This window comes from Tauraco erythrolophus, chromosome 6 (assembly GCF_009769465.1).
Source record: "Tauraco erythrolophus isolate bTauEry1 chromosome 6, bTauEry1.pri, whole genome shotgun sequence".
Lineage (NCBI taxonomy): Eukaryota > Metazoa > Chordata > Aves > Musophagiformes > Musophagidae > Tauraco > Tauraco erythrolophus.
In genome coordinates, this window is record NC_141470.1 from 6,419,060 (window position 1) to 6,445,433 (window position 26,374).

General features: G+C 59.0%; 3 protein-coding genes across 3 annotated transcripts; 2 read left to right on the plus strand and 1 right to left on the minus strand.

Annotated features, from left to right (window-relative positions):
• Window positions 1-165: 165 nt before the first annotated feature.
• Window positions 166-13,211, minus strand: RIC8A (RIC8 guanine nucleotide exchange factor A). Its single transcript, XM_086612858.1, has 11 exons — window positions 13,175-13,211; window positions 11,440-11,539; window positions 8,343-8,390; window positions 5,636-6,250; window positions 4,899-4,993; window positions 3,894-4,044; window positions 2,792-2,887; window positions 2,360-2,504; window positions 1,769-1,913; window positions 1,042-1,161; window positions 166-562 (listed from the first exon to the last, which is right to left on the minus strand). Exons 2-11 carry the CDS (start codon window positions 11,521-11,523, stop codon window positions 442-444), a joined length of 1,620 nt encoding a protein of 539 aa, XP_086468984.1. The 5' UTR covers window positions 11,524-11,539; window positions 13,175-13,211; the 3' UTR covers window positions 166-441.
• Window positions 13,212-13,558: 347 nt separating this feature from the next.
• BET1L (Bet1 golgi vesicular membrane trafficking protein like) lies at window positions 13,559-16,919 on the plus strand. The gene is made up of 4 exons (XM_086613325.1): window positions 13,559-13,585; window positions 14,178-14,269; window positions 15,025-15,081; window positions 16,707-16,919. Exons 1-4 carry the CDS (start codon window positions 13,567-13,569, stop codon window positions 16,872-16,874), a joined length of 336 nt encoding a protein of 111 aa, XP_086469451.1. The 5' UTR covers window positions 13,559-13,566; the 3' UTR covers window positions 16,875-16,919.
• Window positions 16,920-19,808: 2,889 nt separating this feature from the next.
• Window positions 19,809-26,178, plus strand: VPS51 (VPS51 subunit of GARP complex). Its single transcript, XM_086613698.1, has 10 exons — window positions 19,809-20,012; window positions 20,719-20,848; window positions 20,957-21,103; window positions 21,413-21,635; window positions 22,228-22,969; window positions 23,259-23,477; window positions 24,292-24,513; window positions 24,923-25,044; window positions 25,525-25,612; window positions 25,918-26,178. Exons 1-10 carry the CDS (start codon window positions 19,809-19,811, stop codon window positions 26,176-26,178), a joined length of 2,358 nt encoding a protein of 785 aa, XP_086469824.1.
• The last annotated feature ends 196 nt before the right edge of the window (window positions 26,179-26,374 follow it).

Below are 26,374 nucleotides of genomic sequence, written 5' to 3' on the forward strand. Positions count from 1 at the left end.
CGGCGCCGCGCACAGCACCGCGTGTGCTGCCAAGCGGCTGCACGAGCATCGGCACGTACACAAACGCTCCGCAGATTGCTGAACCCCGAGGACGGAAAGATCCTCCCCCAACCCTTCTTCCCAAACATTTTTAAAAACAAAAAAAAACCAAAAAAAAAACGCCTACTGGAAAGTCCTGGAAGCAATTTGGAGTCTGAAATCTTCAAGGCTGCTGACAGGAGAGATCAAGGTGGAGCCAGGCCACGAGGACCCTCTGGAAGGAGAGGCGGATATGGAGCTGGGAAGGAGGCAGGTGGTGTTCCTTGTTGTGGACTGCAGGGTCCGGGACGGGTGCAGAACCCCCAGGGAGAGCCCTGGCCCAGCACAAGCTCTGGGTGCAGCCCCAGACCTGGACGGGGTGCGGGTGGATGCCCCCCAGCTCTCTGTGGCGGGGGGTCTGGGTCAGTCCAGCCCCAGGTCCGAGTCGGACGACGACCGCTCATCAGCCACGTCGCGGATGGTGCTCTCCATGGGTGCCAGGCTGCCGCTCGGCGTGATGCCCATGGGCTGGATGACTTGCTCTCTGCGACCAGGGAGGAGAGGGGAGAAGGTAACACAGATTTGATGCAGGAACAGACGTGTGCTACAGCAGACGCGTGGGGCCCGTGCAAACCGCCCCGAGGCAGCCCACGACGACCCCAGGCTGCCATCAAGAATCCCTTTCTAGAAGCAGAGGACCATAAAACCTCCAGCACGGCGAGGCGATGGCTGGAGACACAACCCCCACGTGTTGCCATCCACGGGTTCCCTGGAACAGGCTGCCCAGGGTCCCATTCTGTGTGGTACGGAACTGCCAGAGGAAAACCAGCACTGGCACCAGCGTTCCTCTCCCTCTAACACACAGCTTAAGGAAATACTTCCCCGTGTACCTCCCCCACTCTCTCCTGCCCCTCTTCAGTTAGTGGTACCCGTGGGAACACATCCAAGGAAAGGTCTGTGACAAACGTGAACTACAGACACGCAGGTGCCAACGCAGACACGAACATACACCATTTTCAGTACCTGGACAATTTGTCAAACATGTTGACTAACTTCATGGCTTCGTATTCCTTCTGCTCTTCAGTCATCCCTTCCATGGGGTTGGGCAGTTTCTCCTCCACGCGTCCTGTCACGGGGTTAATGCTGCAAGAGGAACGGCGAGGCCGGGGCGAGGGAGGGAGGTAAAGCAGGGGAGTGGGAAAAGGGCCCTTTCAAATCCCGCTTTGCCCCCGCCGAGCACAGCGGCAAGGCTGGTCGTTGCTGCCGCTCATCCCGTTAGCCCCACGCGCTACCGCAGTGCAACGTGGTGCTCCCAACCTCTTCCTGTGCATCCTACACGCAGGCACCCCCCTCTACAAATCCCTCCCGTTTCTCTGGTGCGACCAGTATCCCCATCCTGCCAACTCCACAGTGCAGTCTGGAACCAGGTTAGAGAGAGGCACAGTGCCACGTGCACACCGTGAACGGGTCTGGTGCAGAATGGGCTCTGGCTGAAGGAACCAAACATACACACCGGTGACCACCCACACCACGAGCTGCTTGGCCACGGAGGCGTTTCACCCAAGGAACAGGCAGGGGTGGTGGAACAGGACACTGAAGCTAAGGGTGAAACCGCTAAGTAACGCGGAAGGAAACGTGCACCTGAAAGAGCAGGACGAGGGAGAGGGCAGGGAGGCAGATGAAGAACGGGACAGAGTGGGAAGAAGGTGTAGGAAGAGGGGTGCTATAGAGGAGGAGCAGACTTCTTTACTTGGGCTTTGCCTCTTTGTACTCCTCAGTGTCTGTGTCTTCATCTTCTGAGTACTCTCCCTCTTCCCGACCACCAGCCATGAGGCCTCGTGCTGCCAGGAGCCCGGCCGCGTTCCCGTAGCCCGTGTACTTCACAAACCGCGACACTGCCAGGAGAAGGGGAGAGAGAGCACGCTGTGCTTCCCTGCCAGCCCCGTCTGCTCCCACGGGCCCCAACAGCACGATCAGTGCGAGGCCATGGAGACCCCGGAACACCAACGCTTCTTCGAGCTCTGACAGGGAGCAGGGCTCCCACGCTGTGCACCAGGAACGGCAGGGACAACACCCATGGCGGGGAGGTCAGCACGCAGGCCAGGCTGTCTGCAGGGCGTCAAGGTGCCCTCCAGCAGAGCTTTTCACTCACCCCTGGCATGAGAGACAGCAACTCCTTCTCACAGAGCACTTGGATACTCTCCGCTTTTCCCTACTCAGTGTCATCTGGCCCAAGGGAAGACAGACGTTCCCGTTGGCTGCGAAGGGTCACCCATCCCACGCTCTCCCAAGCTCCAAGACTCCCCGTCACCAAAGCCCACGCAGAGCCCCTGCAACTCACCGCTCTCCTTGCAGAGCACGAAGAGGAACTCCGCCGCGCAGTGCTTCACGTCGGTGTCGATGTGGGTCATCAAACGCACCAGCTTGTTCCGCAGCGAGTTCCCCACCTCCGGCCGATTCCTCACATCCCGGAGCGGCGGCAGCACCTACAAGGGCACAGCGAGGGGCCATCAGTGGAGCTGGAACAGCAACGGCAGGTCCGACAGGGAAAAACGTACGTGTGTTTTGCAAATCAGCTAAAACTAATCAATGCAGAGAGCGTGGGAGACGTGGAAAAACCACGGTGGGTACCAAAAGCCTCAACCACCCGTATATCAGACCCAGTAGAGAGGCAGAGGAGGTCTGTTTGGAGGATGGCAACAATCCGGCGGTTCGCTATTCTCCGCTCTCCCCAGTGCAGCATCACGCAGCTTTCGGCTGAGCTACGGCGTACCTTCGCCTTCAGGAACTTCCTCGTCTGGCGGTGGACCCGGGCGCTCTCCGTCAGCAGGTTCAGCACAGGGGTCAAACTCTCCTTCAGCTTGTGTCCCTGCGGCAGCGCCCACGGAACGAGCAACACGTTAGTCACGCTGAGCTCAACCTGCCTGGCTCGTGGTGGAGAACGCGAGCACAGAGCGTCAGGGAAACGGACGGACACCAAAGCCTTGCATCCAGCCTCTGCTAGAGGGATTGCGGTGCTTCAACACCCCCCATAGGATCATGGAACGGTTTGGGTTGGAAGGGACCTCAAAGACCATCGAGTTCCAACCCCCCTGCCATGGGCAGGGACACCCTCCACCACACCAGGTTGCCCAAAGCCTCATCCAACCTGGCCTTGAACAATTCCAGGGATGGGGCAGCCACAGCTTCTCTGGGCAACCTGTGCCAGTGCCTCGCCACCCTCAGAGGGAAGAATTTCTTCCTTAGATCTAACCAAAATCTCCCCTCTTTCAGTTTAAAGCCATTAAAGCCCCAACCAACACGGCTTTCCCCGCTCTGTGGCACGGCAATGCCAGAAATCTTTGTGCAGGGCAGAGCAGAGCAGTGCTACAGTAAAATTCAGAGGCCCTTTGGAATAACTCTGGAGACAGAGTTGACCTCAAAGGTCTAGATGACCTTTGAAGATCCCTTCCAGCCCTAACCATTCTATGATTCTATGACAGAAAGCCACAGCCAGCCTGAAAATAATGCAAATTCGGGCTCCCAGAAGCTGCCCACCAGCTCACTACCGAGGGAAACAGAAACTGATGTTTCCATCACCCAGCGAGCCACTCACTGTTCAACCAGTCTCACCACCTGTAGCCCCCAAAGCAATGGCGCAGCCACGTTCTCAGCTGACAGATCTTGTTTCGACCCCACCAACCGTAACAGTTCTGCCTCTGCTAAAACTGCCCCTTCCGTACAGGGATATCTCCAAACGAACCAGGCCTTACTGGTGCTCCCGTGGTGTTGGCACTGGGCTTTTCGAGGATGAGCATAGGCCGAAGGAAAGGAGCTCAGCAGCAAACTTGGGAAAGCGAGCAGCGACGAGCTCACCCAGCAGCCCCACGACTCACCCTGTCGAGGCGCCGCTCCAGGAAATCCAGCAGAATGCTGACCGCGTCCATGTTGACACCCATGTACTCAAGTGAGCCCGGCCGGACTTTCGGGGTCAGAAGGACGTCCAGGCATTTCAGGGGCAGGTTGCCCAAAAGGTTGACCGTGTGACTAAACAGAGAACAGAAGCGAACACACAGTCACGGATCTTTGCTCACACAAGTTCTTCAGCTACCCAGAAATTAAGGTTCATTACTGACATCCCGGAGCGTGAGGACCCTGAGATCCAAGATGTCTTTGGGCTGCATCCCAAGCACCTCACACCACTAGAAGGGACTGAAGTAAACTGCTTTTTGGGTCGTTGAACTATCTGCTGGAAGTCCAAAGAGACTTCAGTGACAACTGAGAAACCACGGATCCTGACACAGAGGCCGAGTGGGACCAATTTGGGTGGTCAAAGGTCTGTCTCTAGGGTCTCCTGCTGCATCACTCGTTCTCACCTCCATGGTCAATGTGATGCACTGCTTAGTTCTCTCGGAGACAGGATGGTATCACCTGCTCAAAGCCAACGTCCCTGGACCAGTGATGCTCAGCGATGTGACACAGGCAATTTCTCAGCACGGCTCAAGAGACAGTTAATTAAGGCCAGACCGTGGACTCTTTCATTAAAAAGTACCAAACATCTGCTCTGGCAAGCTGCCCACTGCAGCGGGTGGCACTGCTGAGAAGGCCCAGCACAGGATATCAGATACGGCCCTCGGGGTCAGGCAGGCCTGGAGAAAACGTTTCCTCCTGCAGACTGGGAGGCTGTGGCACTGGCAAACACGCTTTGACTGTGCAAAGACCAGGGCTACTGCCGAGGTCCAGCAGCAGCAGGAACCTGCAGGCCAAACCAGAGACGCCTGTCAGCAGTGACCTCAGCGACCACCCAAAGAGCAGAGGATGTCAGTGCCGAGGTCAGGCAGGACGTGCCTTGGGGACACCCGTTTCTAGCACAGATCAGGACCTAGTCATCTAACAAAGACCTGTGGAACTCTTCCGTCCGGTCCTCTCCGTCCGCAGAGATCATGAGGCAGTGGCGCAGGAGGGCACCCAAGTGCCGGTACAAAGCAGCATCTTCCTGGCCCCGAAAGAGAAAACGAAAACCTTGATTGGGAAAGGGGATCCTCCACATCCCAGAGCCTGCTGCCCCTGCAGCCACAGCCCCATCCCTCCCTCCGGCAGCCTGATAACTGGCAGCAGGGTGGTTAAGTGGAAACGGCCTCCCAGTTCTCCCTTTTGAGGTCAAGGCTCAGAGTTCCTGCTGCCCGACACCTTTCCCCTCACTCTACAACACTGAGTCAAGAGCTCAAGAGGCCCCAGAACATGCCCATGGACTAGCCAGAGATGTTCTCCAGCACACCTTCCCTTTGGCCTCATCCAGAGGTGGAAGAGTGACGGGCCAGGCTCAGAAGCGAGTTATCTGGGGGCTCTGCTCTCCCTCTTGCACAATGAATCATCTCATTAAGAAGGAAAAACGCCCAACTTCTAAATTTTAACACTCTGAAAGTCTCAAGGGTTAATATGCCTTGGACAGAGGCAGTGCTCGAGGGAAGAAGGTTCAGACACACCTCACAGTCTCTCGCTGTCCTCACCTGTACCCGGGGACTGCACAAGGGCCGGTATGTGATACGAGGAAACGCAAGCGGAGGAGAAGACCAGTAGTCAAACCCCAGCCTGGAGACACGCGAATGCAGTGGGGTGGGACACCCAAGGAGCTTACCTCATCCACCTCCCTCTTGCTGGAATCAAAGGTGATATTGAAGAGCACTTTCAGGATCTCCATGGCTCGCTCCGTCTCCTGCCGAGGCAAAGGTGGGAGAATCCCCTCCTCGGTGGCGACTTCGTAGGGGTCCATCCACTTTACACCGAGGGTCAGCTCCAGGGTATCTGTCATCAGGCTGACGCCCCTGAGCTCCTGGGCTAGCTGCTGCCGGATGTCCACCCTCAGAGCCGTCAGCAGGAACAGGAGACGCAGGTCGAAGAACTTGACCTCGTGAGGAAGGCTCCTCTCGTTGTAGAGTTTGATGCGCTTGGCCAGGCCCACCACCAGCCGGGCTTCGGCCGTCAGCTCCTGCGCCCTGGGGCTGCTGAAGACAATGTTGCAGAGACATTTGAGGGACTCCAGGATTACGTCCAAGTCTGGGACCTCCCGGATGAGCTCCTCTGAGTAATCAATGCCAGCATGCCTGGAGAGGGTCTTCAGGCCTTCCTTGGTGGTGAAAGGGTCGAGGCAGTGTTTGTCCCGGGACAGGATGCGGATGCTTTCCAAACACGTCACCTGGCAGGACGGCTGCAGCTCTCTCTCCAGGAACTTGATCAGCAGCTGGGCCATTTTCTGTGCAGTTGGAAACAAGCAATGCCTCGCACGCTGACGCTTCGCCGTGCTCCCCACCACCCTGGACCGCTCTGCCCCGGAAGACGCGAGCGTCATCTAGAGACGGCCCCGCTAACAGCTCCAGCAGCTGATCCTGACCCAGTTCGAGCAGGGACACCCAGCAAGGAACAAAGAATGGCTGGGAGAGGGCATTGGATGTAAGGGGAGACTACGAACGGGCAACTGCTCTGCCGCGTGTCTCAGCTTCACCCGTGGCTCAGATGGTTCAGGCTGACGCAGTTCACTTGGCAGCTGCTTTAAGGAAAGAGAGGGCAGCTCGAAAGAGTCCCTGTGGCTTCACTCAGGAGCAACAAGCGGGTCTCTGTTCCCACCCAGAGCGTTAAGATTAGGGAGGCCACTGCTTTGGGTGCTCCAGAAACAGACTGGGAAGGCTGAGAGATGGGCCAGAAAGTCACCAAGGGAGGGTAAAAGGACCTAAGCGGGGTGAGAAGAGCACGTGATGCCCCAGGAAAGGAGGTGAGAAGTCCTCAGGAGATTCAAATAAGTAGCACCTCCCTAAACATTTGTGCTGTCTGGAGACCCACTAGCCCAGATCCCCAGTAGGTGCAGAGCAGCAGAGCTCCACTAACACCAATTCACAGCAGCTGAAGATCTAACTAACCCTGCCGGGTAAGAGCATCGTAGGCGACAGCAACGGAAGAGCACGAGAGCCAGGGCAATGCTTCACGCAGCCCGGCGCAGCTGGCTGGAACCACCAACACTGCACATGACACCAGTGACCCACCGCGCAAACAACCGCACCGCCTCCGGGAGGTCGGGTCTCAGGAGATCTCTGATCCCTCTAACGCGGCACCGTGTTACAAGAGCGCAGAAATCCAAGATTGCACACTCGGTCACACTCTGTGTGACGTGTGATGTGCTTAACGCAGCCAGATCAGTTATACTTCACAATAACAAAGGGACTGAGAGAAGGAATGAAGAGAAAATGAATTTCAGACCTTAACGTGAGGCTGAACAACCTTTAACTCATGAAGCACGTCCCCCAGTTACACCCTTGAGAAGCAAGAGAGTACAGCCATTCTTCTTCTCCTTCCACGTGAGGAGAGAGACGGACACGGGAATTAGACACAGTCCTAAGTAACCAAAGCCTCTGACTGACTCACGTCGAAGAGAATCGGAGCGTGTGCCCAGGGGTAAACCTTCGGAAGAACTGAGCACCAGGAACTCGAGGGTGGTGCTCCATTTGTATCCCAAAAGCGGAGCACCCCACAGCTGTGCCTGAATTCACGGCCCGTGTGAGTGCTCCAGCCCATTGGCGAGTCAGGGCAAGGCACAGAGCTCGTACCTTGTGAGATCTGGTCCTGTGTGTCAGGCTGTACCTGGAAAAGCTTCACACTGGTATTAGCTGGCAATAGCACGGACACAAGAGGTCCTGTTCTCCACCCTGGCTGCCTGGTCCACACTTGCTGTGCTATCACAGGTGTTAGAGCAACCAACCAATGAACTGGACCACAAAACTGATACAGCTGGAAAATAATCCGGGCCAGAGGAAGAGTTGTTCTTTGGGCAGATCAGCTCACCAACCACAAGCAACTACGCAAAGGTCTGTCCTGACACAAAAGAGGTGCAAGAGCAGAAATGAACAGGCAGGAGCGTTCCCTTCCACTGAGTGCCAGACTACACCAGCCTGGAGTGCCCATTAATATACAGCTTCTGCCAAACCCTGCAGCTGCTCGCAGCAAACACGCTTGCCCACCAGAGGCTCACACGTTGCTGTGATCTTTGCCCAGCAAATTCACACCACAAACACAAAGGATCACTCTTTCCACACACCCACGGCTGAGACCATGTGCATCACAGAACGCCAAGGGCTTGCTAACACTGGAAGGATGCTGACCTCTGCCCTAAAACACCAACCACTGATGGAAAAAAGTGGAGCCAGATGCTCTGAGCACATCGTTCCCTAGCCTTAACGGAAAAACTCTCATTTCTTTCCCTGCAGGAGCTGCCACCGTCAAGCCCTGCTGGACACGAGTACGCAGCAGTGGATTTACCCATCCCACCAGAGGAAGAAATCAAAGAGCATGCCTACCTTCCTCTCTTCCCGCTCCTCATCGTCAAAGGTGAAGCACTGAGATTTCTGTGGGGGCAAAACGGAAACAATCAAAATAAAGTAACAGGTTAAAGATCCACAAAACTCTTTTCCCCCTCCCAGGGAAGGGCCGTTCAGCTGGAAGGCAGCAGGTCGACAAACACACTGCAGGAGCAAGCGCGTCTCCCCAAGAACGGTCCCCACCGGCACAGAGGCGATCGGCACGGCACGGAGCGCCACAGCCCTCCGAGAGGGCTACGATACTCACGGGGTTTGTCACCAGCAGCACGAGCTCCCGGTGAACAAGGCAAAAGGAAAATATCCCTGCCACCGAGGCTGGCTCCGTCCTGCCTCTTCTTTCCCACACTGCTCCGACTTGGGCAACTCCAACTACGCGCTGGGCAACCAGGGGGAACGAATCTGGTTTGAAAAGCTCAGGTATGGACCACGCCACCAGGTCTGAAGTGCTTTCCCCGAGTGAGATCCCCACCATTCTGGAGGCCCCTTTTTCTCTCTCATCCTTGAAAAACACTTGTGTTGGGTATCGGCCACTGCTCTCTCCTGCTGGCTCCACGGCGGAGGCCGGATGCCCCAGGCCAAAGCTGTGCCCACCTGATGGACGGGCTTATTTTTAAGTACTGCAGCAGTGAAGTGAGTATTTGTCACAACCCAAATATCCCGGAACAGCCAGTAATTCCTCTGCTCGGCGACACCACCAAGCTGTGCCCACACGTTTCTCCTCTTGACATTTATTGCTCCTTTTCCTGACCAAAAGAAGGTACCATTTCCGTGACATTTGCACACAGATCCTTGTGCTCTTCATTCCCACGGTGTCTGGAAGTACAACTGTTATTCAGGTCACGTCTACTTGACACACAAGAGACCTGACCTCTACACCTCCACCATGGCCCTCTCCTTAATGAACAGTCCTGCTCTCTGTTCATGGGAAACACTTCTGGGTTTCTCAATATTCCGGCTGTTCTTCCACAGACAGTCTCCTTTCTGGCTCCATCTGCTTCCAACGAACTGGGCAGCACAAGAGATCACAGGCGCCCTGGGGAAAAGCAGCACTTTCCAGGGAATGATGCAATCCTCATTTAGACCAAGAGAGCAGTTGGTCAAAGCTTTGAGAATGAAAATGTTTAAGATTTATAAAGCACTAATTACATATGTACAGATACAGCTAGATCTACGGACAGAGATACGCAGAGGTAACTGTGGCGGAACTCTCCCATCACTTTCCCAGCGCTCGCTGTCCCCTTTTCCCGAGTTGCACCGCGTATGCTTACGGAGCTGCTCAATAATGGGAATTAGTCTCTCCACGACCGATCGTTCTTGTACTCTGGACTTACTCTTCTCTTGAGTGATCACAATTCATGGATATCTCATCTACAGCTGAGCTCGTCTCCCACAGTATTTATCACCTTACGAGTTGTCCAGCTGCCTAATTACCTGCTTTCCTGCCCAGCCAAGCCCAGGGCTGACTGCACCGAGCTTTTGGAGATCACGGGTGTTCTCCGACTCGCTCGCCCTGCAAGCGCAGCCTCCCCAGCCCTTCACTGCCTTGTGCAGGTGCTGCCCGCTCCTCTCTGCTGACAAGCAGAAGACACGGTTTGCAGATCAGCTCCGCCACAGTCGCCGAGATCCCAGGGATGGCTTTGGCCGCTCCAGCCCGGAGCGCGCAGCGATGGACGCGGACAGCGGTACGGCTGCCGTGCTGATCCGAGCGCGGGCTGCTGCACCGCGCTGCGAGGAGCTGGCGGTCCGGTCCTGGAACCCAGGTGCTCTGCAGACAACCACGCCACGTGTTCTCCTCCCGTCGCATCCTCTTTGCTGGCTCCTGAAACCTCACTTGGGCATATTTTTGCCATGCCTGTGGTTTCGCTTGGGCTGTAGCTTACTCCTGGCAATCAAAAACTGACTGCGCACACAATAGCGAATCGAAAAGATATCACCAGAAAGAGGATACAGTACCACCAATTTTTCCAGTAAAAAAATTATACAAGGAAATTGCTTAGCTTATGTGCGGTTTCTCAGTCCTCTTTGATTGCTCCATTTCTTCTGGCGGGCTAGCAAAACCACGGATGTTCTCCCAAGTTTCCTACGCTTGATACACCGACAAAGGATCCAGCAGGAGGAATTTGACAGAAAATATCATCGCTTGATGCCTCAAGCTGGTTGCACATCAAACTCCACTTGCACTCCTAATTTCTCCAGCCTTACACCTGCTGGAGGCAACATTAATCCTGCAGGCTGTCTTTAACGGGGGCTCGCTCCTCCTTAGCTACCGCCTCCCGTTTCAAAACCACCTGCTGGAAAGAGTTGCACGTTCTCCCTCTTGCACACTCGTGCGAAACATTCACAGGTTTTCCCCACTGGCTTCCCACCTACTCCGGAGTGGTGCAGAATGAGTCACGGAGATCTGCAGGGCCAGCCCTACCCTGGTGGAAACCCTCCGAAGGAAATTTCCCTGACATCCAGAGCCTATTTCAAAAGGGATTTACCCCCCCAGATAATCTTTTGCCACTTTAAGGCTACAAACACTTCCATCTCTGCTTCCCAAACATTCTTTTTTTGATATTCTGTATTTGTTATTTACTTCTTATGGTCAGCTTTCAGATCAGGCACCGGTATCAAATTCCAGCAGCCCATCCCTGTCCGCCTCTAACCATCTTTTACTTGCAAATCACGACAACCATTTCACCTGCTGCTCCTCCCCACCCCTCCGTTCTATTACCTCCAAACCTCCTACTCAGTCTTCACACTGATGTTTATTTCCCTGCCAGGTTCTACTTGGGACCTGGATAATAATAATAAAATAAATCCCTTCTACAGGCTTTGCTCCCAGTATACAAAGGAACCGAGATAAAAGGAGGCTGCTTAGCTGCTTCCTAGCAAAACATGGAGCATTAAACCATCTGCAAGTACAAGACGAAGCAGCCTGTAACATTTTTATGGCAGTGATGCTCACACGGACGCGCTCAGAGGAGACGGACCGGGGACAGGCGGGTGGCACAGCCATCCCACAACGCAGCCAGCCTGCCCCAGGCTCCTCCAGCAGCAGCTGGCGCCAGGTAGAGGCCCGATGCCCACTCACCTCCTGGTTGTAGATCTGAAGCACCTTGAGAACCGTGTCCTGCTCCCCGCTTTCCACCGTGGCTACCACAGTCCTGAGCTCCATTATCTCAACAGCTCAGCTACAGCAGGAGGTGAAAACAGGAAGAAAGGGGGTGAGGGGGATTCCACAGTAATGGTGATGCAAAGCGACCTCGATACAGAGAGCTGAGAGGGAGGGAGGGAGGGAGCGGTGGGGAAGGAAGGAGAGGGAAAAAAAAAATAAAACACACAGAAAAAATAAAATCCAAGTGAGATTGCTCACGCTGCTGCATCCATAAAAGCAGAGCAGATGGATAACCCGAGTAAAACCCGCAGCCAGCTTCCTCTCTCTCCCTCTAATCCTCTTCTTCCTCTCTTTGCTTTTCCATGTTTAATATATGCCCTCCCAGTAAAGCACTCGGGGAAAACCTTCCCCCCAGCCAGCCAGGGGATTAACACGGAGCAGATAACAGCAGCTCCCCGAAATAGCTCCTGCCTCCTCCTCCCCTGGCTGGCCTGATTTCTGCTACTGCACAGGCGGAAAAAAAACCACATCCAGAAACATTCCCGTGGAGTAAAAACAAAAAACCATCCAGAAACATTCCTGTGGAGTAAAAAGGGAGGGAGAGGAAAGGCAGGCAGAGAGGAGAGCGTCCTCCTGGCTCGCTTAGGCGGAGCTCCCTTTTAAGGTGGGGAAGAGAGAGAAACCATGAGGATTTCGTTGCAGCCGCGGCTCCGCGCGGTCGGTGCATCCATCGGATTATGGCAGACACCCTGCACCGGCAGCGGAACCGCACGGCCGCGGCCCGGACTGCTGCCATCACGGACGATAACGCGCCTCGTGACGGCAACGCAAGCGAGCAGCTGCGCACGAGGACGCCGGCGATGGGACTATTTTAGGCACAGGCTCGAGTCTAACAGCTCGTGGAGCCGTGCGAGTCGACAGTGCTGGAAAGGAGCTCCTGGCGATGGGAAATCCGGCAAATCCGAGTACGTGCGAGCTCCTACACCTGTTCGGGCTCTGCTCTGCAACACGGCCAAGCACTGGTCGTGCCCAACGACAAGAAACCACACCGGCCCTGGGAGCCGGCTCCGTGCCGCGAGCCCGCAGGGGTTTGGGGAATGACACTGACTCCATGCTGGGAGCCTGCAGGGGTTTGGGGGATGACACCGGCCCCGGGCCAGGAACCCACAGGGGTTTGGGGGATGACGCCGGCTCCGTGCCGGGAGTCCGCAGGGTTTTGGGGAATGACACTGACTCCATGCTAGGAGCCCGCAGGGGTTTGGGGGATGACACCGGCTCCATGCTGGGAGCCCACAAGGGTTTGGGGGATGACCCGGGAGCCTGCAGGGTTTTGGGGAATGACACCGGCTCCGTGTCGGGAGCTTACAGGGGTTTGGGGGATGACACCGGCCCCGGGCCAGGAACCCGCATGGGTTTGGGGGATGACACCGGCTCCGTGCCGGGAGCCCGCAGAGGTTTGGGGGATGACCCGGGGGCCCGCAGGGGTTTGGGGGATGACACCGGCTCCGTGCCGGGATGCAGGACAGACCCCTCTCCGTTCTGGGGAGGGAAAGGCGAGAGCAGACCGCAGCATCTGTCATGTCCCCCCATCTTCCCACAGCCCCAGCTCCCCCCTCGCACTGTTACCGCCTTCCCCTCCCATTCTGGCACCTCTGGAAACCCCTGCGAGGCGGTTTTTGCCCCAAAAGCCCCGGCGGGGCGCGGGCGGTACCTGCGGCACGTAGTCCCTCGGCGGCGGCCGACCGCGGGCCGGGGCTGGCGCCGCTCCGGGCCTCCTCCCGGCCCCGCCGGCCCCGGGAGCCTCAGCGCTGCGGGGAAAGGCGGCGCGGGGAGCGGGGCGGAGGGGCCGCCGGGGCGGGCAGGGAAGCGCCGTGACCTCCTCCCGCCGCCGCGGCTTCCTGCCCCGGCCCGGCCCGCCCCCGGCGGCGCTCCGCGGGGGCCGCTGCCGTGCGCCCGGCGGCGGCAGAGCCCGAGGGGTCCCGGTGCCGCCCGGGACAGCGGCAGCCCGCCCCGCACAGCACCGCGGGGCCCCGGCGCGGCGGACGTTCTGCGGGGGCGGCGGCCGGCGCGGCTCCGCCCGGCGAGGCGGGGCCGGCGGGCGCCATGGCGGAGTGGGGTCGAGGTGAGCGGCCGGGGCGCGGCGGGGCCGGGCCGGGGGTCCCCGCCGCCGGTGGGGGCCGTGGCGGGGAAAGAAGCGCTGCCGCCGCCGGCCGGGAGCCGCCTCGGGCCTGCGGCGCGGCGGCACCGGGGCAGGCACAGCCGGACAGCCCCGAGGGCCGAGCGGCGGAGGGCGCCCGGTTCGCCCGGACCCCGTCCCGGTCCCGGTCCCGGTCCCCGGGCGGCGCGGGAGGTGCCGCCGAGGCGCGAAGCCGCTGCGGGGGCTCCGGGCACGTGTCGGGGGTGCCAGGCCATCCCTTTCAGGGAAGTTTGGTGTGTTTTGGTCAAAAAGAGCGTGGGAGCCTTTCGTGGCACAGATCCCGGGTACCAGGCGGTCCCCTTGGGGGACGTTTGGTGTGTTTTGGTCAAAAAGAGCGTGGGAGCCTTTCGTGGCACAGATCCCGCTCCGTAGCGGCCGGGAGCTGGGACGGCTGTCGTGGCGCGCCGGGAGCGGTTGGGCAACACGCTGGCACGGCCTCACCGCCACGATGGGTGAGCAAACGCACCCGCACTCGTGTCGGCCAGAGAAAACCCGTTCTCCTGCTCTTTCCCACCAGGCCAGAGCCCGAGCGCCATGGAGGACATGCTGGATGTGGAGAACAAGCGCATGGCAGACAGCCTGGCCAACAAGGTCACCAGGCTGAAGTCGGTGAGTTGCCAAGTTCGCGGCGGGTGCCGCGGCGAAGGAAGGACGGGGCACCGGTTATCCGGGTTGTCCATGCAGGGTCTTGCGGGAGATGCAAGCCTGTGGTCAATACAGAGGTGGCTGGTGATGTAATGGTCAACTTTCACTTGTGCCAGGGACGGCTTTATGAATTTCCACTTTTGAGGTTTAGCAACAGCATCTAACGGGAACGATGCGGTTTTCACAGCGCTCGGGGAAGGAGTTTTGGGCACACAGAGCAACGTAAAAGCAGCACAGAGGGGTGTCGCTCAGCGCACCTCCTCGGGGAAAAAAGTCCCAATAAAAAGGCAGGTGTGTTGGTTGTGAAAAATACAGGTGTCTGTGCGTACGTAAAGCTGGTTCGCTCCTCCCGACACCAAATACTTGGATTTAGAGCTTGACAGAAGTGACTGACTGACCTTGTAGAAGGGAAGACTCTGAGCTGCTGCCATTGCATCCCGGTGTTTTAAGTGCTCCTGTCCTGGATGTAAAAGTTTCATCCAGTCAGGCTTTATTTTCAGCACTTCCGAGCTGGAAAAGTTCAGCATCCTGAGACCAAATGAGAATCCTGGTTTGTTCCTCTACGGAACACGCGTCTGCCTGTCTGTGCAGGAGACACAAAAGCAGCGGGCAGCTTTGCCGGCGTGCGTTTCAAACCGCGCCAGCACTGGACGCGTTCGAGGTTCTCCCTCCGTGAAAAGTTCGTTCGTTAATAACGGTTTCCTCCTTGTCCTGTGCAGCTGGCGCTGGATATCGACAAAGATGCTGACGAACAGAACCGGTACCTGGATGGCATGGTAAGGAACCAGTGAAGCGTAAAAAGCTTGGCTTTCTGTGCTGGCCTTCAGCAGCGGCGTTACCTGTGAAAGTTCAGCAGCAGTTCAGATTTGGCAGACAAAGTTAGATCCTGGTGGCTGGTTTGGCAATCCAGGGAATGTGATCAACTCGTTTCCAGGGGGCTTCTTGACATGCAAAATCAGATACTTAGCAGCTGCTCATACTGCTGTGTCCAGATGCGCGACATGGTTGGTGTCGAGCAGCTGGAAAGATGATGTAGGATGGCGTGCTTCGGAAATACAGATGGAGATTACCTTCTTACTGGGATTAAAGAGCTGCCTGCTGTGGCTAGTGCTGGGAAAGGGGCCTGGTCGTCAGCTGGTCTGGTGGTTTTGGTGCTGCTGTAGGAATCTGTCAGGGTTACTCACTGTAGCATCTGAAACACAGACTGCCTGTCAGGACTTCGTAGCTCACTGATGCCTTTGGAAGGAGCAAAGCTGATGCTCTGGGTCCACTCCGGTTGTTTGGTGCCCTGTTCCGTCATCTTTCTGACACACAGCTCCCGGTAAAACCAAAATCCCTTTCCGGAGTAATCTGCCGCTTAGGCTTTGGTTGCTGATGGAAAATCACAGCGCGCTGGGGAAAGGCCAGAACAGCAGATTCCTGTAGCAGAGGGGTTACCTGCTGAGGCTTTCTAGGAGAAAAGTACTTCATTATTGAATTGTGAGAGGGAGGGAAGCCAGCCCAGAGATTTCAGGAGATTAGCACCGTCAGACTGGTGCTCGGAGAGATTTTTCTGCACGTGCTGGATGTTGGGGAGCTGGTGATGGAAGTGAGAGAAAAAATAATTGTCGTGTGGAAACCAGTCGAGTCAAAGGTGTGAGCTCACCTCAGAAGCTTAATAACAGTGTACAGTGACAGTGTTGGAGTGTCCGAAACGGATATTGGCTCAGCCCAAAAATCAGGAGAATAAAAGGTGTAATGGCAAAAGGCCTGAACAGAGAAGCCCTGAATCGGCATGGAATTGTGCTTGTGTTACAGAGAAGGTTTTGAAGCATTTCAGGAGCAAGGTCAGCAGAAGCTCCAGGTAGTTTGTGGATGAGGAAAACAGACCCAAAGTCAAAATGGAAATGCCTGAACTGCGTTAATTTGAGAGTTGTTTGCCCCCTCTGGCAGAGCTGCACACGGATGCTGTCCCATGCTGAAGGAAGAGCAGAGCTAACATCAAGAAACCCGTCCTTGTCCTGTGCTCGTGAGCGTTACCGGCAGCGGCTTCATCCGGAGACATTTCCTGTGGATGAAGCGTTCGCTTGTGGAGCTGCAGCTGGCAGCTGTTCTGGGCAGAATCAGCTGCGTGGGCACAACCGAACAGCCCAGCAGCAGGTCGTTTGGCCCGGTTTTAGAAACAGGGAGGCGGGTCGTTTCACCTTTGGAACAGACCTTCCCCCTGCTTTGAGCGTGGTGAGAACGGTGCTGCTCCTGAGCACAGGAGGGGAAGGACCTTCCGAGAGAGACGCGATGGGTGCGGAGAGACGGGCAGCTGCTGCGTGGCTCCCCGTGCAGATGTGTTTTAGCCAGGAAGTGGGACGTTCTTCAGGGATATCTGTTCATAATTATTTCCATCTCCCTTTTCTTTCTCGTTCAGGATTCAGACTTTATGAGTGTGACTGGCCTGCTGACCGGCAGCGTGAAGCGCTTCTCCACCATGGCACGCTCCGGGAGGGACAACCGCAAGTTACTCTGCTTTGTTTCAGCAGGACTGATTGTCGTTTTCTTCATCCTCTACTATCTTGTGTCCAAAGCAGGGACTTGAGTTTGCTGCTCTGCGAGTTTTACAGACCAAAAAACGTGACAGTTGACAGACTTGTTCAGCGCCTTTCTCAGTCTGCCCCATGGTGGAGTCCTTCCAAGGTTCCAGACCTTCCAAATAACTTTTATCTCCACCAGCTTCTTGTCATCGTTCTGGCTGGTCTCAGACGTCTCTTTATGAAATGAGTATGTTTGATTCTCGATGGATTTTCCTGTATAACATGATTTTGATGTTGCTAAACGCTTACGCCCTTATCTCTTGCCCCGTCCGTGTCTTGCGGCCTCTTTTCAAGGGCCACTTTTACGTTACCCCCCGTGCTGATAGGTGGTACCAGGCTCATGAGGAGGTGTGGCTGGCAAATACAGAGACTTGTCGACACTCAGAAGTTTAGTCGAGCAGCCAAGCTTTGGAAGCTGTAGAGTTTAAGATGCTGTATTGTGAGATTCGGAAGTCTGAATGCGTGACTTACGTTCCAGTGTGGCCACTGGGCTGATAGCTGGTCTCACTTTCCCCTTGGCATGGAGACTTGTTAATGTCTTTGGCGTCCCTGGGCTGAAATGAAATCCGTACTGCTCTGGAATGAAACTAGCAGTAGATCTGGACCCTGATACTCTCCAGTTGTTGCAGTGAAGAGTTGCAGAGGAGCAGGACTTTATTTAAACGCTGCCTTGGTGGTCTTTATCATCATTTTGGGTAAAGCTGTGTTGCTCACCAGCCTGGGCTGCAGCTCCAAGGACACTGTTGCATCTTCCACAGCCAGGAGGAAATGGCCTGCCTTTTGTAGGCAGGGTCTGTACCTTAGGTTAATTAGTTAATTATATTCAATTCAGCCCAGCTGGGTAATAATGATTGGATGCCATAATTCCCCCTTTTTGTTTTACAGTTTTTTGTTTTCAGAGGTTTTTCAAGAAGGCTTTACAGTGAGCAGAGACCCAGTCCATTAATTCCAACTCCAGCACGCTTCCCTCCCGTGAATACCACATCAGGGCTTGCAGCTTTACCTTTTTCACCAAAGGACTCTCACTCAGGCTCTGGCTCTTTGGGCTCTGGCTCTTTTGGCTCGGGCTCTCAGCTCCGGCAAGGGAGTCGGGGTCCTTAGGGTCTCTCGGATGTATCACATTGGGGTCACCAGTTGTTGCTCACCAGCCTGGGCTGCAGCTCCAAGGACACTGTTGCATCTTCCACAGCCAGGAGGAAATGGCCCGCCTTTTGTAGGCAGGATCTGTACCTTAGGTTAATTAATTAATTATATTCAATTCAGCCCAGTTGGGTAATAATGATTGGATGCCATAAAGCTGGGCATCAACCCTGCAAGAAAGAAGGGCCAAAGTCCATAAGCCACCTCGGTTTGCACACCTGTAGTATCTCCCAGTACCTTCCCACGCTCCGGCAAAGGCACTCCCTTAGGCTGTTAAATCAGTGCAAAGAAAAACCGGATAGCAAACGGTCCAGTTAATATCCATTGTTGTGGAACCCGGTGTTAGACCACTTTGGGAAGAGGTGCGAGTAAAGCAGGGGTTGAGGTCAGGTGAGACTTGAAACAGCTGGTGGGGTGGCGGTGGGAGGTCGAGGAAGGATGTGGCCGGAGGGTTGGATTCTTTATTTATTCACTCACGCAGAAGGTCATCTCAGGAACACTCGCGTGGCCCTTCCCGGTGCTCGGGGCATCCCTGCCTGCGGTGCTCGCGTGAGGTGTGCGGCGAGGCACATCCCTCCCGGCTCTGTTCGCAGAGCCGTCCTTCCTGATGAAGGTGTTCCCCGTGCCAGATGTGCCCCCCGCGGTGGTGCCCCCAGCTCCGGGAGCTCCGTCTTCCCTGCCCCCTCCCTGCCGTGCTGGGCCGATCCTCAGGCTGCTCGCTCGCGTCGTGATGCCAGCTGTACTCTGCCATAACTGGATCATTTCCACCTGCCTGTGACTGACGTAAGAGCTGTGTAGCTTCACAAATACTGCGCCTGTCAGGATTGTAAAAAAAAAAAAAGGAATTTAAAATAAACCGCCTTTTCTTCGGACAAACCCCCGCTGCCTGGTGTATAAACCTTTCGCTCGCCGGAGCTGCTGTGTTTCAGGTTCCGGGTCCTGCATTTGGGCCACGACAACCCCCTGCAGCGTTCCAGGCTCGGGGAAGTGTGGCTGGAAAGCTTCACAGCAGGGAAGGACCTGGGGGTGCTGGTTGACAGCCGCTTGAACATGAGCCAGCAGTGTGCCCAAGCAGCCGAGAAAGCCAACGGAATCCTGGCATGGATCAGAAACAGTGTGGCCAGCAGGAGCAGGGAGGTGATTGTCCCCCAGTACTCAGCACTGGTGAGGCCGCACCTGGAGTACTGTGTCCAGTTTGGGGCCCCTCACTTCAAGAAGGACATTGAGGTGCTGGAGCGGGTTCGGAGAAGGGCAACGAAACTAGTGAAGGGTTTGGAGAACTTTTCCCATGAGGAGCGGCCGAGGGAGCTGGGACTGGTCAGTCTGGAGAAGAGGAGGCTCAGGGGGGACCTTATCGCTCTCTGCAATTACCTGAAAGGAAGTCGTAGGGAGATGGGGGTCGGTCTCTTCTCCCACGTTAGGAATGACAGGACGAGAGGGAATGGCCTCAAGTTGCGCCAGGGGAAATTCAGGTTGGATATCAGGAAAAATTTCTTTCCGGAGAGGGTTGTGAGGTATTGGGACAGGCTGCCCAGGGAGGCGGCGGAGCCCCCATCCCTGGAGGGGTTTACAAACCGCGTGGGTTTGGTGTGGAGGACCACGGTTTGGGGCCCCTGCCAGCGCGGGGGAGCGGCGGGGCTCGGCGATCCCGAGGGATGAGCTCTTCCCACCAGGCGGGCCCGCCCGCGCCCGTGTTCCGCTCCCGCCGCGCCGGGCCGCGGTTGCCGCGGCAACGGGGACGCCCCGGCGGAAGTGACGCTGCGGGGAAGGGCCGGAAGCAGCGGCCGGGAGCGGAGGCGATGGCGGAGGTGGAGGCGGCAGGGAGCGGGGCTGCGGGCAGCCCCGAGGTCGGCACCGGCACCGGCACCGGGAGCGGGTGGCGGCGTCCCCACGGGCCGCTCCAGCGCTACTACGGCCCGTCCGCCGCGGAGGCGGCGGAGACGACCCCGGACCCCGCAGACATCGACGGGCCCCACTTCGACCCGGAAGTTTTTCTCACCAAGGTGACCTTTGACCCCGCGGTGCCCTCTGCCCCCCGGGAGGCCCCCGAGGTCGCGGTGGGGACCCCACCCGCAGCCCCCCCCTCCCGTGACGGGGCGCTCCGGGACCCCCGCGGGGCGCTGGGGGATCCCTGTGCCGCCCCTCGGCGGGGACCCTGGGGGCGCCCCGCGGGTCCGGCCCCTGGGGGGCCCCGACGGACCCTCCGACCCCCCCGGGGACCCCGCCGAGGGACCCCGCGGGACCCCTATAGACCTTCTGTCGCAGGGACTCCTTAGGAGGCGGTATGGACTCTATGGGGGCAGTACTGGGGCCCTCTGGAGCAGCTCGGGGTGCCCGGGAGCAGCTGGCGCTCATTGGAGGGGCGCATAGGGCTCCTGGGGGGCAGCGGAGGGGGCCCCGGAGGGCAGAGGAGGCTCTCGGGAGCCATCTTCACATCTCAGGAGGGACTCGAGGGGGCATTTAGGGGCTTGGGGGGCAATCAGGGCTGCCCAAGTGATAGGCAGAGCTCCGAGAGGGGCAGCTGGTGATCCTGGTAGGGCCCCGGGGGGGCAGTTCAGGGTCCAGGGGGCAGCTGAGGATCTCAGAAGGGCTATGGGGGGGCAGTTAGAGCCCCAGGGGAGCAATTAGAGGCTCCAGGGTGTAAACTGGGGGACTCCAGGGCAGGCAGTGGGGTTGGGGGGCAGTTACGCGACTGTTGCCCCCCTCCAGGTGCGCAGCGAGTGCCCCCTGGGGCAGTTGTTGGCCCGCGAGGCCGCGCTGGGGCGGGAGATCCGCGCCCTTGACAGCGACATGCAGACGCTGCTCTACGAGAACTACAACAAGTTCATTTCCGCCACTGGTGAGCGCCCAGTATGGGGCACCCGAGCGTCTGGGAGGGGCTGGGTCTGGGAGGGACTGGGGGTGCTGGGCAGCCGAGGGACCCCGGCTCCCAGTTCCTCCTCCGCAGACACCATCCGGAAGATGAAGGTCGACTTCCGCCGCATGGAGGCAGAGATGGACGATTTGGCCGCCAACATGGCCGCAATCAGCACTTCCAGCGCCCGCGTCAGCGCCGCGCTGCAGGACCGGCACCGCCGCGGCGCCCAGCTGGCTGGTATGGGGAGGGCGGGCGTCCCGGTGGGCAGATCCAGGGTGGAGAGGGGCAGCTCTGGGGGACTGGGGGCTACATCTGATAGGTCGGGGCAGATCGAAGGGTGTTGAGGGCACCTTGGGGGGCAGATCTGGGGGTTCTGGGGCAGAACTGGGGGGCTGGAGGGCAGATAATGGGGGAGAGGGCTGAGGGGCAGATCTGGGGGGCAAACGAACCCCGGGGGGGGCAGATTCAGCTCCTGGCCCCGCCCCTTTCTTCCTCTTCCCGCCCCCCGCCATGCCTAACTCTGCCCCATCACCCCCGGCCCCCCAGGGGTGCAGGCGCTGCTGCGGAAGCTGCAGTCCCTGGTGGAGGTGCCAGGGCGGCTGCGGCAGTGGGCGGCACCGGGGGGAGAGCCGGCCCGGGCCCTGCGCTGCCACGCCCGTGCCCGCGCCGTGCTCCGCCACTACCGCCACCTGCCCTCCTTCCGCGCCATCGAGGACGAGAGCCACGCCATCATGGCCGACCTGGCGCAGCGCCTCCGCGCGCGCCTCCGGTGCGTTCACTCTGGAGCCTGCCGATGCTCTGGGAAACAGCCCGTGAGAGGGGTTCACTCTGGAAACTAACGATAGCCATTCCAGTGAACGGCCCTCTTGGGGAGGGTGATGGTGGTTGTGGTATGTTAACTCTGAAACCTACTGATAACTGCTGCAGGAGACAGCTTTTCAAGGGGAGGGGGGTATTTACCCTGGAGCAGAACATCTCTTGCGCAGAACATTCCTAGAGTGAGGGCGATGATTCTGACCGCTACCGCGAGCTTTCGAAAGGCTGCGTTACATGGGATTTTTCCTGTGTTTATCCTAAAGGGATAGTTCTGGAATCTCCTGAGTTTTAGTGATTTTTCATTCTGTTGTAAACTCTGGGACCTACTAATGATCTTTAGTGAGTTTTTTATTGCTGTAACCACTGTTAGCTTTGGAACATGCTGATGCTATGAAGGGTGTTTTTTTCCCCTTTGTTTTTTGGATAGGTGCTCTGAAGCCTACTAATGGCTTTTGTCGCTTATTCCCTGTTTTCTTGCGGTGCCACTGTTAATGCCAGAACCTCCCCCCATCCGCAAGTAACCCCCCCTTTCCCCCACCCCCCAGGAATGACACCTTGGACCCCAAGGAGCTCACCGAGTGCGTGGAGATGCTGTTGCAGCTGGAAGAGCCGCCCGAGGAGCTGTGCCAGGAGTTCCTGAGCCACGCCGGCGCCCGCCTGGAGGCCGAGCTGGCAGCGCTGGAGGCCGAGCTGCCGCCGACCGACCCCTCCGGCACCGCCGCCACGCCGCCTCCCGCCTCCGACATCCTCGACTTCGTCGACCGCGGCAGCTCGGCCTTCGTGGGCAACCTGTGCCTCCTCGCCGCCTCGTACCGCAGCCTCTTCGAAGGGCGCCCGGGGGCCGGCGACGGCCGCCTGGAAGCCTTCGCCGCCGCCCTCACTGCCCGCTACTTCCAGCTGCTGGAGCGGCGCCTGGCGCTGGAGCGGGGCCTGGGCGACACCTCGCTGCTGGTGCGGGCGCTCGACCGCTTCCACCGCCGCCTCCGCGCCCTGCTGGAGCTGCTGCCCGCCGCCGGCGCCGAGGCTGGCGCCACGCTGGTGGCCCGGGCGGCGCGCGAGCGGGTGGATCGCTACCTGCGGGCGCTGCAGACCTTCTTCCTGGGCTGCCTGGGCGACGTGCGCCAGGCGCTGGCCGCCCCCCGGCCCCCTGGCAAGGAGGGTCCCGGCCTGCCCGACCTCCTGGCCACGCTCGCCTCCTCCGTCCTTGGCCAGCTCAAGGCTGTCCTGGCGTACGTGCAGCTCTTCACCGCCAAGGACGTCGCCTTCGCCACCCTGCCCTACTTCAAGGTGGGTCGTGGGGCAGCGCAGGGTGGCGTGGGGCAGGTCGGGGGGTGGCACACGGGGCGTTCGGTGGGTCGCTGGAGCGATCTGGGGTTGGCACGGGGAGGTTTGTGGGTTGCACGGGGCAGGCTGGGGCTCGTGCAAGGCAGATTGTGGGGGTGGTGGGCAGTTCGGAGGCGGCACAGCGCGGGTCGGGGGTCCCGGGGGCGGTTTGGAGCTTGTATGGAGTGGCTGGTGGCTTTGCGGGGTGCCGCGGGGGTGGTTTTGGGGTGTAACCCCCGGTTTTGCCTCCCAGGGCGCGTTCTGCGTGGAGGCGGTGCGCGAGGGGCTGGTGGTGGCCTTCGTGCGCTCGCTGTGCCGCACCGCCCGCGGCTTCGCCGACGGCCCGGCCGAGCGGGGGGCCCCCACGGCACCCCCAGCCCTCCTGCTGCTCCTCGCTCGCCTCTGCCTGGACTATGAGGCCACCACCATCAGCTACATCCTCACTCTCACCGACGAGCAGTTTCCCCCCCAGGTGAGCCCCCAAAACTGCCCGAGTTGGCCCCAAAACGGGCCTGAGGGGACCCTGGAGGTCCCCAAGATGTCACCGAGTGGCTCTGCGTCCCTCCGTGTCCCAGCGTCCGTTCTGGACACAGTGGTGGTACCGCGGTGCGCATGGAGGCGTGGGGATCTTCCTTCTCCCTGTGTCCCCCAAAACATCCCTGAGTGCACCTGACATGGTCTGATTGTCCCCAAAATGTCCCCAAGGGGGTCCCGAGTGGCCCTGTGGGGCCTCAAATGGCAGGAAGTTCCTCCGTGGCCCTGCATCCACCCAGGATGTCGTGGTGGGGATGATGATGTGTGTCGAGCTGTGGGGATCTTCCTTCTGTCTTTGTGTGCCCCGAAATGTCCCAGAGGGACCCCAAAATGTCCCCAAAGTCCCTCCCTAGTGCCCTCCTGTCCCCCTGCGTCCGCCCAGAGTATGACCCTGGGGATGGCAGCGCATGTGGAGATGCCAATGTCTCCCAAACGTCCCCAAGGGCACCTCAGCACGTCCCCAAGGGGCTTCTGCATGTCCCAAGTCCCACCAGCTACCTCAAAGACACGAGGATGGCAGTGACGCCACTGCAGGTGGGGTGGCCTGGAGAGCATCCCGTGTGTCCCCTGATGTCCCCGTGCCCCCAGGACCTCAGATGGTGGAGGCACAGGGGCATCCCCACGTGTCTCCACGTCCCTTCTCTCCCCAGGCCACCGGGCCAGCGGTGAGGGCGGGGACAGCGCTGCGGGGCAGAGCTGTGGAGGGTGTCCCGATGTGTCCCGACGTGTCTCCGTGTCCCTTGCTCCCGCAGGACACCGGCCCGGCGGTGACACCGGGGCCGGCCCTGTGCGCGGAGGCGCGCGGGGCGGCGCAGCGGCTGCTCGACCACTACGTGCAGGTCCAGGGCGCCGCGGTGGCACAGATGCTTCGGAAGAGCGTGGAGACGCGGGACTGGCTGGGCACCGTCGAGCCCCGCAACGTTCGTGCCGTCATGAAGCGCGTGGTCGAGGACATCACCGCCATCGACGTCCAGGTTGGGGCAACGCCTGGAGCCCGGCGGGGCCAGGGGGGCCCGAAGTCCCCCAGGGGGGTCCCTGGAGAGACTCTGAGGTCCCCGTAAGGTCCTTGAGGATTTCCGAAAGTCCCCAGAGGACCTCTGCAGGTGTCCTTGAAGTCCCTTGGTTGTTCCCAGATGTCCCAGAGGGTTCCTGGAAGAGTTGGGAGTCCCAGAGGGTCCTGGGGGGTGGGGTTGAAGTCCCCGAAGGGGGTCAAGAAGGGATCCTTGAGGTCCCCGTATAGCCCCTGAGGATCTTTGAGGATTTCGGAAGGATTTGAGAGGGTCATAGAGGATTTAAGAGATCCTGGGTGGTTTTGGGGGCGGTCCCAGAGGGTATTTTGGGTGGATTCTGGGATCCCAGCACTGAGAGGGCACGGTGCCGCAGGTGGGGCAGCTCTTCGAGGAGGGGGTGCGGCGGGCACAGAGCAGCGACTCGAGCCGGCGTGCCTTCTCCGTCTACAGCAGCTCACGGGCACCTGGGCGCTACGCCCCCAGCTACACCCCCAGGTCAGCCCCAGCCACCACTTGGCCGCCCCCCGGGCCTTCCCTGGGCACCCTCAGGGCCGCCCTGGCACCCCTGTCTGCCCCCTGCAGTAACTACTGCACCTTCCTCATGACCCTCTTCCTGTCCCCAAACTGTCCCAGTGTTCCCTGGTGATCCCCATATGTCCCAACCATCCCTGTGTCCTCCGGACTGTCCCAGTATCACCTACATGGGTGATCCCCATGTGCCTTGTGTCCCATGGCTGTCTCACTTCTCCATATCCTCAACCATGCCCACATTCCCTGGCTGTCCCCACATCCACTGCCCGTCCCCATGTTCCCCTGTCGTCGTGCCCCCAAACCATCCCGGTGTCTTCTGACCACCCCTGTGTCCCCATCCCCACATCTCCTGGCAGTCCCTCTGTCCCTGCCCCGACATTTCCAGGCTTTCTCAAGTCCTTGACTGTCCCCTGTCCCTGACTGGCCTGCTGTCACCGTCCCCAGTGCCCCCATGGATACCCACCTGCTCAGCAACATCCAGAAGCTCTTCTCCGAACGCATTGACATCTTCAGCCCCGTTGAGTTCAACAAGGTGAGGCCGTGGGGACTTCCCCGTGCTCCTAAATGTCCCCAAGGGCTCCCCCTGCTCCCCGTGTCCCCAGGGGCCCTAAACTGCCCACCTGCCCAGCTGTCACGTCCCCAGCGTCCCCACATCCCATGTCCCAGGACTTGGGGGATCCCTGGGGACTGGTGCCCAGGATGAGAGCATCCTCGGAGCTGATGGCTGAGCGAGGGGCGTCCCCAGTGTCCCCACATCCCTGTGCAGACGTGCCTCGGGGCCTTCCTGCCCTGGGAGCATCCCTGTCCCCCTGTGCCACGTGTCCCTGCCGTCCCCAGGTGTCGGTGCTGACCGGGATCATCAAGATCAGCCTGAAGACGCTGCTGGAGTGCGTGCGGCTGCGGACGCTGGGGCGCTTCGGGCTGCAGCAGGTGCAGGTGGACGGGCACTACCTGCAGCTCTACCTCTGGCGCTTCGCCGCCGACGAGCGGGTGGTGCAGGGGCTGCTGGACGAGGTGGCCGCCAGCGCTGCCCACCGCTGCCTCGACCCCGTCCCCATGGAGCACAGCGTCGTCGAGCTCATCTGCGAGCGCGGGTAGGACGTGGGGGCACACGGGGCTGTGGGTGGGTGGGTGGACAGGACATGGCATCGCGTAGTGGGGGGGACACAGGGACGTGGGGCACAGCCGAGTGAGGGCATCTCCGGGAGGGGACATGTCTGAGGTCCTGTTACATATCCGGGGATGGATCCGTACCTCCTGACTCCCCACGCGTACGTGGAGATGCTCCATGTGT